The sequence below is a fragment of the Morone saxatilis genome, unplaced genomic scaffold (genome assembly GCF_004916995.1).
Source record: "Morone saxatilis isolate NCDOM2014 unplaced genomic scaffold, NCSU_SB_2.0 Contig24, whole genome shotgun sequence".
Taxonomy (NCBI): domain Eukaryota; kingdom Metazoa; phylum Chordata; class Actinopteri; family Moronidae; genus Morone; species Morone saxatilis.
In genome coordinates this window covers 26,903,309-26,918,249 of record NW_023339807.1, presented here as the reverse complement: position 1 = coordinate 26,918,249, position 14,941 = coordinate 26,903,309, and the positions used below count along the sequence as shown (strand labels likewise).

Here is a 14,941-nt window from a genome sequence, read left to right as displayed (position 1 = left end):
GATCTAACACTGAAATAATGTTTAAATGTTCTCCTGTTGTTTTTCCACCCCCATACTTATCCTGAATACTGTTGGCCCCAGGCGAGGACCTCTCAAGTTCTGCAGGTGTTAACTAGGAGGCTCTGAGATGTTGACCGAGGGACCTCTCTGAAGCCGGCCTGCCGCCTCAGGGTTGCGCCTCCCGTGTGGCGTTCAGCCTGCTAAATTGGCTTGCAAGGGTGCAGAGAGCTCAGCCTCCTCCAGATGAGAGTCTGCTGAAGGCGCTGCTGCTGGGAATAAGTAACGGAGAGGCCCTGAGACAAAGAGCAGGTATCAGTCACAAACATTGGCTACAATATCTGGGTTTCCAGCTGACTGCTGATTGACTGATCAGTTAGTTGATTACACACTCACCCTGGATGTGTTATCTGTTGCAGCTTTGCAGATTCAGAATGAATACTGTAAACAGAAGCTGGATGTGAGGGTGGTCCACGCCTTCAACCAGTGGCAGTCCTGCCTCAAGGACAGCATCCACCTGAACCAGCTGCTGGGCTTCCCGTTACCTGAACCACAGATCGCACGGTGAGTGAAAGACTGCTGGAGCTACATTTAACTAGATTTGTTACTGAAGAGGATTTATTGGCAGCAACAGAATATAATATTAATAACTGTGTTTTCTAGCTGATGTTAAATCCCCATCTCATCCTTGATGTTGTCCAGGTTGTATGAGGGGACGGTGGTCCACCATCTGGTCTACTGGATGAGGACTGGTGGAAAACTGAAGCACTTTTTGAAGAGTGATTGCTCAAGTGTGAAACAGTACCAGGCCATGCTGGCCGTCGTGCACCAGCTTCCCACTCAGGAGGTGTCGACGCCGTCAGAGATCCAGAAGACAGCGACGGCTTTACAGCGGCAGCCTCTGAACGACCTGACCGCAAACCTGCAGCAGCTGTACGGAGACGAGGACGAGGAGGCTGCGACTGAAGTCAGAAGTGCAGTCAAAGCACTGGAGGATATACATCTGGATGATTTAGTGTCGGTGAGAACTCGGTACAAAGCTAAAGAGAGGAACAATCGGTGCAAAAACCTCTGATCTCAGCCTAATAATAATATGTAATTCCTCAGGATTTCATTAGACACATGAATGAATCCCTTTAAAGCTGCAATAATACAATTTTGGCCTCTTAGGGCAGTAAAACAAGCTGTACACAACATCTGACATATTATCTCCTTATACAGTTTTTAGCTGTTTGCTAACACATTTTATAAACTTCTGATAAATATAAGTCCAATATTCACTATTTTAGGACCTGCAGCTCTTTAGCTGCTAAATGCTCCACCGCGTTTGTGTCGTCACTCCAGAACAAAGACCAAGTGTGTAGTGGTTTCTCTTTCTCTGAGTTTTTCTTTTTTTAATAGTAGTCATATTAAGAAGAGAGTTGAAATGTTGTGTATTTCTGTTTCTATGGGTTTGTAAGCATTTTAAGTTGATCTATCGTGGATTATGTTTTATTTAAGGTATTTTCAGGTTGTCTTAAAAAGTCTATATATATTTATGAATATATATTTACATATCTCTTTTTGAATGCACATGTAATTAATCAAAACCAGTCCTCCTATATTGTACAAACTGAGTTTGCTCAGCAGTTGCTGAAATATTGTCCATTTAGGTAATTATGCTAATTCTTGCTAAAGCTAATGGCAAACATATGCACGTTTCTAAATGCTGGGAACCCATACTGTACATCTGTAACATAAAACCAAAACTCTGGGTTCACAATGGGGTGAACTTCTGTTTACAAATGTCTGATTTTTATAGCTGCACTTTTTCCATCTTTTGTAAAAATGTATAAATTCTTGAAATTTTTTAGAAAAGTTTTGTGAACAAATATAACAACATGAAGGAAAGTGTTTTTATTTTTAAATATGTATCCGTTTAATTGATTTGTGTAACATGACAATGGCTGAATTCATGTTGATTGAAGACTTTAGAGCTTAAATCAGGGTTTTATCCTTGAAAACCTTGTTCAATCTCATGTAGTCAAAGTTTTACAGAAACGTTTCGTGCTTCATTCTGTACAAAAACATCAGATGAATAAGTGAAATTCTGTTTTAAAATGTAGATTTCTTTCTATTTTGTTTATGGAGGAAAGTTTCAAGCTTTTGTAGATTGTTGAACTTTCTGAATGAATTTCTCTGTAACTGGTAAATGTTTTAAGTGGGAAGATACAAATCTCATAACATGAAGAACATTTGTAAAATTCTTATTTTTTTCCAATCTCAGATTTATTTCCTAAATGTATTTGCACTCAGGGAGGGAGGAGTCAAGGAATATAAAATAAGGAAATGTTAAAACTCTCTATAAATCTGCTATATGGTGTAAAATTATAGTTTTAATAAACTTTGATATAAACTTTTGAAACTGCCTCTGTGAGCGTGTGTGCAGTGCAAATAAAAACAAAGTCAGCTTCTTTAAAAGATTTATAAAATTTTAATATACATTTTATTGTCATCCACACACACACTCACTACTCACACACACACACACCAACGACGGAACCACACACACACACTCACTCACCATAAATAAAACAGAAGATAGAGACAGTGAGTCAGTGGTGCAACTGGTGTTCAGGTTCCTGTTTTACTCGTCTGGTTTTCGCTCTTCAGACGGTAAAAACAGCCGAGACGTCGAAGAAAGAAGCTTCAAAAACAGGAATTTCACAAAGTTCTGCCGTCTGTAATCGTTTATTAACAATAAGGTTTATTTGCTGCCCCACAGACTGTATTTCCACTTTATAAAAGACGTATGAAATGTCTGGAATATGTCGTCTGCTTCTGAAATGTGGAACTGGTTGTTTTTGTTCTGGCGCCTAAATGGCCTAAAGTATGTGGACACAACGTCTCTGTATTTTAAATCATTTTCAGTCTGGCTCTGCTTTCAGGGTTTTTGTTCCAATAAAAAAGGAAATTAAACTGTTTTAGACAATAACTGACAACTGTTCATTATGTTGAATTATGAATTAACTGAAATCGGGCTGCCGCTAACACTTATATTTTCTGGATTAATCAATTATTGTTTTATCTAAATTCAGCCAGAAAACTGTGAAAAATGCTAACTATAATTTCCCAGAGGACAAAAACAGTCAAACCCCCCCAAACATTTTCAGTTACAATAAAATAAAACTATTAAAAAGTTCAAGAGAAATGTAAATTGGACAATTTTGATTTTGAATTAATTCATCAACTGTAAAAACATTTACTGGCTGTTTGGTTTCATTGTTTTTTATTTCCAATTATTTAACTGAACTGTTAACATTTAGCTTCAAACATTAAATATTTTAAATTTTTATTTTAATTCATAGCAGATCAGATTTGCTGCTGTTTAGTTTTCTGTGGATCAACTTATAGATTTATTGACTCGTTTTCTGTCTCATTTGAACTCGACCCTGTTTGGACTTGCCCGGTTCTCTTCAGTTTCCAAGTGCGAAAGAGAAACTACGTTGGCTATCCTCCTAAATGTTACAAACTGGATCTTTAAGATGCTGGAACTGGGGTTGAAATAGTTTCTGATTAATGTTCTGTTGATCTCCTGATTATTTGATGACGTTGAGGCGTTTTGGGGCGGAGCAGCTTTGTGAGATTCTGTCCAACCGGCTCCTTCCAGCCAATCAGCCTCCAGAGAAACAGGACCTGCGACCAGTCACATTTGGCCCCGACACACAGCGGATACAGAAAGCACAGTTTATATAACAAGCGCATATGAATGTCGTTAAGACGTAAAAACGAACTTTCGCTTATTTTACAGTGTAAAATGTTCACAGAGAGAGAGAGATCACACAAAGAACATCTGGATGATCGCAGCTCAGACTGGAGATTTGATCACATCTGGCTGCAGGCGGTGGGAAAGAGACCTCAAAAACAAGTGAGAGAGAAGACGCTCGACAAAATGGAGGTTTTTTACAACCTGAGTTTTGAGCTTCTGAATCTCTAAAATCTGATCCGCAGCCAAAAAACTAGAAAAAACAAGTCCAGTGGAGCAGAAACCGGTGAAAGAACCAGAGCTAGTTTGGTGGAAAGGGGGGGTCCCCTCCTGGTCCACGATTTAGTGTTTTTGAACAATCCATCTGACCTCCGCCCACTATCTTACCATCACATTTTAGCTCCTAACTGATCACGGATTTATGAATGAATGTGACGATGTAGAAGGCTGATATGAAAGTGTTTTCATTCAAAATGTAGTATTTTATAGTGTTTTATGTTTCTGAGCTACTGGAGAGGAGACACGACAAGACAGACGTTTTTTACAACCTGAGTTTTGAGCTTCTGAATCGCTAAAATCGGATTTGGAGCCAAAAAACTAGAAAGAAGAATTCCAGTGGAGCAGAAACAAGAGCAGTCAGACCTTCAGAGATGGAAAAGAATCCTCCTGGTTCTCTTCCTAATAGTTCCTGTTTGCAGCCACGATTTACAGTGTTTTTGAGCCATTCAACTGACCTCCACCCACTATCTTACCATCACATTTTAGCTCCTAACTGATCAAAGACGTATGAATGAATGAATGTGACTACGTAGCAGGTTGATATGGAAGTATTTTCATTCAAAATGTTGTAGTATTTTATGTTTTTGAACCACTAGAGGCAGCTCGTGTCTGACCAGTAGTACCACAGTTTATGAACCAGTGCACTTGAGACATTTCTGTTTTGGTTTTGCCCTTCGGTAACGTGATTTAATCGTGCGGCTTTTGACACTTTCCAAACGTTATCGGACCGAATGGATCAAATTCTGATAGTGAAACGAGTCATTTTGTGGAGGTTGTGATGATCAGAAACATTTATCCGCCGTTTTATAGCCGCTTCTTTCACAATGTAACCTTATGGTAACCACTCTTTAAGAATTCATTTCCCAGGAGTTTTTATTGACAATACAGGACATAAAGGACCAATAATTCACCGGGATTGTATTGACTTATTTCTTAATGATGCAGGTTAAGGATGGAAAAGTTACAAAAATAAGACTCAGGTTGTAAAAACAGTAAATTTCTTTTAATAAGTTTTCTTGTGATTTGCTCATTCAGTAATAAAATCTCACCGATTCATCGTTAAAGCTTTTGTTACAGTTATAAAACCTGGAAAAAGGAAAACCTGTTGTTGTGTTTTCATCAGATAAATAATCTTTTATTTCTTATTATAAATGTCAAATATAATGAAAAGATTGGTCTTCGATATCAGCTGTGGAAACAACAGCGTGAAGGGATTTTCTTTTCTAATCTTGTTTTTATGTGCAAAATTAAAAATAAATCAAACTTTCATCAACAAGATAGCCAAATCAACTACATTTCCCAGAAAGCACCTTGTCTACACTGATTTAAAGGTGGAGGAGTGGAAGTAAATCCTGATTGAGAAGCTAATATTCAGCTTTTAAAAATCATTGAAGTGCTGAAACGGATTGAACAGAAAAGCCATTGGTCAGTAAAGGGCTTCTTTCCACCAACGTGGAGTTAATTAAAATGATCGATGACTTCTCTAAGGCACAGGATGAGAAAGCGTCGTTACTGAAGTGTGTTTGTACCCTGAAGCGGCAGCGTTGTGTTACCGTCGGTGGTTTTTGAGGCCTAATTCCACGTTTAGCATCAGGATGTTCTTATGTACAAGGTGGCGAGTGTGAAAGAGCTTAAATATGACAGAAAAGTGTCATCAGCTGTACGACTGAAACCATCTGAATTTAAATAAACCAGTGTGTGTAGAGGAAGTAGCATGAAACATAATATAAGGATCCCAGAAACAAGCCTGTATAGTGGAGGTGTAAGGGTACGTCTCTAAACTCTCACACCCGTACTTTGGTTCAGTCGGTCTGGAACAAAGAAAAAGGAAAGATTTGCTGATTTGTTTTAGTTCTGTTCTGATTTGTGTTTAATATCAGGCTACTCAGGTGAGCTAACTTTAGCATCGTTAGGTTTGGTGAAAAGAAAAAGCCGAGCAGGAAGAACCTCCGAGATCATTTACAAACTATACAAACAGAAAACTAGTGTCAACATCGTTTGACTCAAGTCAGATAAAGTTGTGTCTCTGGAAATACCCGAATCAAACGGCAGGTACCAGATTAAAGGTGTCACCTTCCTAAGCCCCGCCCCTTTTTGGGGACCTAGTTAGATATGCTACGTGCTAGGCTAGTTATGTTGAAAAGACAACCACATTTTGAGGAGGATTAAGAGATAAAAGCGACATATATATATTAGCAGAATGATAGCTAATTAGCCAGCTAATCTACATCAATCATTACATTCGTCAGTTAGCTGATAAACTTCTCTTTTTTTAATGTGATTGTCTTTTCTACACGGACGAGTTAGCTTATAACATATCTCAAAAAGTGTTTCTATATCGACAAAAGTATTAAATAATTTCACGTCTAACAACATGTGACCAGACACAGTCATCATGTATGGAAGTCTATGGCTGCAAACGTAAAAATTAAATCACTTAATCAAACTAGATAACAACAACTCAAGTTTTTCACTCGTGTGACAAAATTCAAACAAAATGAAATTATTTTTCAGTCTACTCTTAAAACATAATATTGGCTAAATGTAAACATCAGCAGACGATGAACTTTTGAAATTAAAGAATGAATTACATCCTGATTTTAGCCTTAATGAGGTAAATTTATAATATCAATGTTCTTTTAAATAAAACTAATTAATTATTAATGATAAAGAGATTATTTTCTGAAATTGATTTGATTAAATTTTTTTTTTTTTATACTTTGATATTGGCAGCCACAGACCTCCGTACAGGATTAAAGCTTCATATGCTCTAACGTTACTTTATGTGCACACAGTTATTACAACTATTATACTGCCTCAGTTTTAATTTAAATAATTGATTATGTAAACGTTTAATTTTTACAGCATAAATTAAGACCTGTAAGTATGGAGGACTAAAGCTGCCATTATAATAAATAGATAAATAAATAACGTAAATTAATTAAGAAATGAAATAATAAAGACAGAAATGTGGAAATAAAAGTCTCAATTATCAAATAAATTAGCAAGTTAATTAAAGATAAATAAATATGCACAGAAATAGATTTTTTAAAATTTATTTGACAAATTTATTTTTCTACTATTTATTTTCATATTTATCCAATTCTGTTTCCTATTTGTTTATTTATTTCTGTATATCTTCACACATACATAAATAACAAAAAGAATAAATTGGGAAATAATTAAATATGAAATTAAATAAATATAAAAATACCAAATTTGTCAAATAAATACATATATCTATTTATTTAATATTTCTGTGCATATTTATTTATCTTTAAATACCTGCATATTTATTTGATAATTTTTTATTTCTACAATTATGTCTTTATTATTTCATATATTCAAATAAGTAATTAAATATTTTATTATAATGGCACCTTCAGTCCTCCATACAGTACATCTGTTTGCGGTTTGCTTTCACTAAAGAAATTAAACATAAAAATAAAAAAAACCCTAAACCGTGAATTTTGTACCGATACACCTCCACCATAAACCACCTACAGAGGAATCAAAACTCTCAGTTCAACCGTGAAAAGCGAGCAGAGTAGTGGTCAACACCTTCTAAACGATAGATTTAAAAAAAAAAAAAACAACAACTACACATCTCTAATCTTCAGAGGAGCAACGAGGAGCGAACTGGAGCCGGCGGGTTGCGGTCGTTCTGCGGCAGATCGGCATTATAAAACCCTCCACAGGCAGAGGTCAGATCCCCCAACAACCGCTCTCTGAGGCCGGGAGCTTCCTCCAGTCCCAGACCAGAGTTTCTCCTCACAGGAAAATCCCACAAGTCCTTGCAGTCTTAATTAGTCAGTGCCATCGGTTGTGAGATCCTAAACACACCTCATCCTGGTCTTCCTCCAAACCTCAGAGTCCTTCTGCCCCGGGGCGAGGAGGGAGGGCGGGTCATACCTCGTGGAAGCAGTCGGCGGGCGGGCTCCTCTCGACTCCCCTCCACCGCTCCACCATCTTGATGACCTCGGACACCACGCACACCGAGGAGGTGAGGGTCACCAGGAACAGCAGGTCTGCGGGAGGACCACAACGTTAACTTCACGCTGCTTTTAATGCTCCAAATTCTGCGTGGAACAATTCTTCAAAGACTCACCGAAGAAGCTCAGGCTCTCCGTCTGGAAGACGTTCTGCAGAGGAGGGAAGTAGATGACGAGGAGCTGGCCCATGATGGAGCCCAGGACGGCGTAACAGAACGTCCTGTTGCTGCACAGACCCATCTCGTGGACCATACGGGTCTGAGGAGCAACCGCACAGTCAGACATCAGACAGGCCTCAATGCAACCCCGTTTGTGGTTCAAATTAAATACAACAACAACTGGAGATTATAGTGTGGTATCCAAGCTGCAGTTCCTCTAACGGCCACTAGAGGCTCCAGCGGTAAATGAGTCTCCATAAGGCTTCATATTAAAATGTCCAACTTTACGAAAGGCAACCGTTAAATAAATAAAATAATAATAATGCAATTTAATTTCATTCAGCAACAGTTAGTTTTGTCAGGTGTTTCTGAAGGTTACCTGTGAACGAGAGCTCAGAGCGTTGAACATGTCGAAAAAGACGAAGCAGGTGAAGGTCATGGTGGTGTCTCGAGGAGTGATCACGTTGTCCTGCAACTGGAAACCAAAAACAAGAAACTGTTTATGTACATTATCGGATAAAGTTTTAACTGTTTTATTCTCTTCTGTAGCTTTTTATTTCTTTATTTCCTTTTGTTCTGACACAGACTCGTTGTGCTCAATGTGTCAGTAGCAGCAAATGTAAAGCTGAAATCTTAATCAGGTTTGATCTTTAGCTTCAGCAACATCAAACACTGATGCATTTGTAATATGTAATACATTAAGTAGTTTAAGTGTTAACTCTGGTAGCAATGAGCAGATGGAGGGCAGCAGTCGTCTTCTACACTCACAAACTCTCTGAAATCATTCACAGCAGCTCAAATCGATCAGAACGTGAAACCACGAGGAGCTTTTATCGAGTACCAAAGGTTTGATTTACGCCTCTTAATGGACACGGGTATATTAAAAACATTAGACGCCAGTTTAGTTGCAGCAGAGGGGAATATCAGCAGCTTTATAATGAAAACAAACTTCATTCTTTAACCAACTGAAACTGATTCAGAGAAACTTTGTTGAGCTTCTTTAAAGACTCTTTACATCACGAGAGAGAAACACAAGCACACAGAGGAAAGAAAGATCCACCTCTCTCCAGAAGACAAACAGCGTCCCGCAGACGATGACGAACGCCGACACCAGGACTTTGACGATCAGACTGCGAGTGAGGATGCTGTCTCTCACGTTACGAGGAGGCCTCCTGATCACGTCCTGGTCCACAGGCTCGACGCCCAAACTGACAACAGAACACTCGCTGTCACAAACAAAGCCGTCCCGAACACACTCAAAAGCTAAACCCAGTTCCCATGATGCCCCTGTACCTCTGAGCGGGAGGCCCGTCCATGATGATGTTGATCCACAGGATCTGCATGGCGTTCAGCGGGTTGGGGAAGTTCATCAGCGTCGCCAAGGAGATGAGCGTCAGAGCCGCAATACTCCTGGAGACCAGCAGGGGGAGTGTCAGGAGATCATCATCATCACTGTTTGACTTTATATTCAAATATTATCAATTAATATTATTAAATTCATTAAAGCTATCAGGTCCTGAATAAAACTCAACTAACTAACTGAGTATGTTTCCACTCACGTGCTCAGCTGGAAGCGGACAAAGTTTTTAATGTTGTTGTAAATTCCTTTTCCTTCCTCGATGGCCGACCTGGAAGCAGAGAACAGACGTTACTTTTCTACACTTTGTAAAAGTAAACCTTCAATCTTTCACTGCCGCGTCCGTCCGACTCACATGATGGTCTGGAAGTCGTCGTCCACCAGGATCATGTCGGCCGCCTCCTTGCAGACGTCGGTGCCCGTCTGGCCCATCGCCACGCCGATGTCTGCGGCCTTCAGAGCCACGGCGTCGTTCACCCCGTCGCCCGTCATGGCCACCACGGCGCCGATGTTCTGGAGGGACTGCAGAGAGACTTTCACTTTAATATTCTGTTCTGTAGTCGTCTATTAGAGAGATCCTACGGCCTCATTACGGCTGTATCCATCGATGGCAGTGGTTCATTAGTGTTTAAACCGACCACTAGATGGCAGTGGTTCATTAGTGTTTAAACCGACCACTAGATGGCAGTGTTGTAATCTATCTTTACACATTTGACTCTTCCACGGCACAGAAAGTAGTGCTGGATGTTAGGATGCTGGAACTTTTATGTTGGTGTGTTCTTTATACCTAAAACTTTAATGGTTTCCATCGATGATGTTTGGTGCTCAAACGCAAACTGTTGTTATTTTTATGTGAAGTTGAAACCATGTTATCGTCACTATCTTATGCAGATGATGAATATATTTACTTTAGACAGTGACAAAATTTCATCTTGAAGCTTAAGGCAAGATTATAGGTTTGTTTTTCCTTTTTTCTTTCTGTCTTTATTTTCTTACACTACTGTTTATGTTTCCTTGTGTGTGTTGTTTATATACTGTTTGTAATATATGTTTTTTTGTGACATATTGTTTTGTTGAGTAATAATGTCATTTTTTAAGACTCTGAATAAGAAGTTGATGTGTTCTTACTGTGTGTTGTAAGCAAACTTTATATTAGAAAATAAACACACACACTGTTTACACTGTATTCTATAAAGCACTGAATATGTACACGTTATTTAAAGTGATGCAGCAGCTTCTGATGGTGTAGAATAAAGTAAACTGATACAGAATAAAGTAAACTGATACAGAATAAAGTAATAAAGTAAAATGATGTAGAATAAAGTAATCTGATACAGAATAATGTAAAGTGATACTGATATTAAAGGCGTGGGAAGTGAATCTCTGCTCACCTTGACGATCTTCAGCTTGTGTCTCGGACTGGCTCGATAAAACACGGCTATCTGTGGAGACGGAGGACAGCAGTTCATTCGGGTTGTTATAGCTCATTAAAACTAAAGTTAAAAACTAAAACTAGGTGAAATATTGAAAATATTGTTGTAATAAATAATAAAATAAAATTATTAATAAGGTTACAAAAATATGTGAATTTACATGTCTAATGTAAAATAACATGAACAATATGTAACTGTAAATAATCATAAATTACTGCTTATTTAAAGAAAATGTCACTTTTTCACATAAAAAGATAAAAATATATTATTGTTTCACTGATATTTAATGTTTAATCATCGACTACAACGTGATGTTCAGGTGCTGGTTGTAATGTCTCACTGTGTGTTGTTATAGTGATCCAACCAACCAAGTGTCAGAGCTGATTGTGTTCATAAAGATCAGGTCTATTGATCTGTTGACCAACAGCCAGATAGATCAATCGGTTCATGTGCAAGCCTCACATAAACAGAGGGCTGACAGTACCATTAAAGGAAAAATGAATATATCTCCACATGTATTTGCTAACTCACACAGTTATAATCTGATCAGGGGTCAGTTCCTTGAGCAGAAATAATAATAATAATGATAATAATAATGATAATATTAAACAAGCGTCTCATATTTAGTGTGTGAGGGTCTCACTCTGGGGACGATGTTTGAGAGCTGCAGCAGGTCGAGCTGATCCACCTCGTCTCCGGACAAACACTGAGAGCCTTTAGAGTACAGACCCAAGCGACTGGCTGCAGACACACAGACAGGCAGACACACAGACAGGCAGACACACAGACAGAGTAAACATCCGGCAGAGTTTCAGTTAGGATTCAATGTGTGTTCCCTGAAAGGTCAGAGGGTAAACAGTAGTCTCTCTCTCTCTGACCTATGGACACGGCGGTCTCCTGGGAGTCTCCAGTGATCATCTTGATGGCGACCCCGGAGCTGATCAGCGTCCCCACGGCTTCTTTGACCCCTGACCTCGGTGGGTCGATGATGCCCACCAGACCCAGGAAGGTCAGGTTCCCGAGCTCAGAACCCGACGCAAACCCCAGGACTAAAAGAAGAGACAGGCGTGTGGTCAGTGTGCTGAAGTAATCAATAACCTCACAGTATTTCTGCTCTGCTGCGTTCTGACCTCTCAGACCGGCGCTGCCCATGTAGCTGATCTGCTGCTGGAAGAGCTCCCTCTGCTGGTGGTTCAGTGACAGTGTGCTTCCTCTGCTGCTGTAGGAGCTGCAGTGACGGATCACCTGCTCATACGCTCCCTTCATAAAGTAAACTCCAGGCTTATCCTGGGGGTGTCAGAGACAGCATGTAAATTAAGTTTTCCAACAAACAAGAGTTAATGATTGTTAGAAAAGACTAACAAAGACGATTTTGGTGAGTTTTATTCTGTTTCTGTCCAGTTTTAAGTGGGATTTACTATATAGTTTATATATATATGTACATATATACACAGAGCAGTACGCAGAATAACAGATGAGTCTGTAGATTCGTTCATTATTGTTCATACAAAAAGCACTTTTATAATCTCATGAACCCTTCTTAGTCCATTAGTCAACTAATTGCTTCCTAGTGTTATTTTATAGGGACTATTAGTAATTAGTCATTACTGGAAAGTGATAACAAACTCTCTAACCTAAAATATTTTGTGGTTTTTAATAAACAGGAGACTTTATAACATCTTGACTGAGTCATCTGTGAAAGGAAAGAGCTATCAGACAAACAGTACGAATGTTAGTCAGTTAAATCAAGATATCTGTTGTAAATTGGAGGACAGTTCTGATTCGGAGGAGGCCTCACTTTAATTGTTTTCTCCAGAGAGATTTAAAGGATTTAATTCAACTGTTTTTTAAAGCGTGAAGTATCTCTCAGTGAGTGATTACAGGTGCAGGACATGCTGACCTGCAGCGTGCGGTGAACACAGCGAACTGCCATCCACTTCTGCTCCGAGGTGAACGGATGCTCCTCCAGACGGACGTACTCCTGCTGGAGGCTCTCCAGACCCATCTGGAAGACAAAGAACAGCTGGATCAGAAACACAGCTGGATCACACAGCGTAGGAGCCGAAACCTTGTGTACAGTCTGTATAACGGACTGAGCTTCTGGGGCTGTGAAGTGTCTTAAACCTGCATTATATGTAACGGCCAGCAGGGGGAGCTCCACTGGCTGCAATAACACACTGATAACATTCAGTCTGACGGAGAAAACATAAAAGTGGAGAGTACAATATGAATAACCCTAAATTTAATTAAACAAAAGTGACATTCCCATCATCCTCCAGCTGTACTTCATGTTTAATAACATTTAACACTAAAGGAAGATCTGGATGAATATAACTGTAACTGCAGATTAATGCCAAACACTGAAATAGAAACACAGTTTGGTGCTCTTGTTTTGTTTAAAAAGATATCTTGTGTCCTTCTGATTTCTCACTGACTCAGATTCTCACTGACGCTCACTGGTGCATTGTGGGAGACACTGAGCTCACTGAAAAATCACTTCACATGAAAGTAGAACCAGTTTGGCACATTTAAATATGAAAATGTGCCGCACAGAGATCCCCCCCCCCAGCACACTGCAATCAAAATATAAAAATTAAAGATCGGCGTGCTTTAATGTTCATTATGTTAATGACATAAGCTGTATGACTCATCTCCCCAGTCACACCAGTAAAGGGCAGGCGGAGGACGGGCGTTCTGCCTCAAGCTGCAGGAAATTAACAGAAGACGAAGTTTCTGGATCCTTCTTCATCCTTCAGGTTCTCATTAATCCTCAGTAGGAGATGATGCAACGCGGTGGACACTGTTCACGGCTCAGTAACAAAGCGAGGAAGCTGCTGCCACCAAGATTTATTCACATGGAAGGAAGTTTGTGTTCTCTGAAAGTTCCTGTCTACTAAAGGCAAACATACTTAAAGCTTATATATATATACATAAGTTATATAGACACACATGTTCAACTGTAAGAACACACGTGGAAGCTGTATTGGTTTTGGTTTGGTGCACTGTACTGAGTGAATCTACCTGCAGTGATATTGAATGTGAGATTAATGCTGTTCACACTGTGGCTCTCCGTGTAAACTTTGTACGTCTGTGCTAACACGTGCAACCATTGACGGGAGCTCAAATTAATACGTTCTCAGAAATCTGTACCTGGATCTGGTTTGTTGGGTTTTTTTTTTTGGCCTCTAAATCTGAGCGTGTGAACTAACGCTTGCTTTCTGGAGCGCTGTAGCACTGACTGAACACAGAGTCCAGATTTAAAGTCCTCATCGGCTCAGTGGTTTGTGTGTTTTTACCTTCATGGCGAGGGCGATGAGCGCTCCCTCCGTCGGTCGTCCCAGCAGAGAGCGATTCCTGATGACTGAGTCGTTACACACGCAGCCAACCTAACATCACACACACACACACACACGTCCGTCAATTAACATCTCCTCTGCTACAACAGCAAGGTAAGCTTTCCCTTCATTATTATTATTATTATCATTATTATTATTCCTTCTTTGTACAGTGTGGTAGAATAAACTCATGAGGTGGGATTCTGACAATGTAAATCATTTGAATAGTTTCCAGATGTTTTATGGCAGCAGCTGTCGTGTGTGTTGACTCACCTCCACGATCTTGCTGATTGAAGGGCACGAGAAGCCGTGGATGATCTCTCCGTCCAGTAAAACCTCCCCTGCTCCGTTGTAGCCGACGCCCGTCACCTGCGAGACAAAATCACAGGTATAAAACAAACCCACTGCAAAAGTGACTCAAAATGTAAACACACCTTTAAGCCCATTTACAGAACCTCCAGTAAGTGTCTTAAACCTGCATACTATGTAACGGCCAGCAGGGGGAGCTTCATTGGCTGCAATAGAAACCGATACCATTCAGTCTTATGGGAGAATGAGTCGACTTCTCAGTTGATTTATGAGCTCAGTAAACAGTTTCCTGATGAGTTTCTGGTCTCAGTCTCTAGTTTCAAATGTCAGCTGGGA

At 39.6% G+C, this 14,941-nt stretch overlaps 2 protein-coding genes across 2 annotated transcripts in view; one reads left to right on the top strand and one right to left on the bottom strand.

Annotated features, from left to right (window-relative positions):
- LOC118336560 (protein asteroid homolog 1-like) overlaps positions 1–2,400 on the top strand; it is a 3,671-nt gene extending 1,271 nt beyond the window's left edge. The window contains exons 3-5 of the mRNA XM_035673227.1: positions 197–309; positions 417–561; positions 700–2,400. Of these exons, the coding sequence (XP_035529120.1) occupies positions 197–309; positions 417–561; positions 700–1,072 (631 nt within the window). The 3' untranslated portion in view covers positions 1,073–2,400. The remainder of the gene's footprint in view (positions 1–196; positions 310–416; positions 562–699) is intronic.
- Positions 2,401–7,286: 4,886 nt separating this feature from the next.
- atp2c1 (ATPase secretory pathway Ca2+ transporting 1) overlaps positions 7,287–14,941 on the bottom strand; it is a gene marked incomplete at its 5' end in the record, with an annotated part of 12,668 nt that continues 5,013 nt past the window's right edge. Inside the window, 14 exon segments of the mRNA XM_035672347.1 lie at positions 7,287–8,049; positions 8,130–8,271; positions 8,551–8,646; positions 9,232–9,379; positions 9,465–9,581; positions 9,731–9,799; positions 9,884–10,050; positions 10,920–10,970; positions 11,605–11,702; positions 11,840–12,010; positions 12,092–12,248; positions 12,862–12,966; positions 14,258–14,347; positions 14,570–14,665. Coding sequence (XP_035528240.1) covers positions 7,928–8,049; positions 8,130–8,271; positions 8,551–8,646; positions 9,232–9,379; positions 9,465–9,581; positions 9,731–9,799; positions 9,884–10,050; positions 10,920–10,970; positions 11,605–11,702; positions 11,840–12,010; positions 12,092–12,248; positions 12,862–12,966; positions 14,258–14,347; positions 14,570–14,665 — 1,629 coding nt within the window.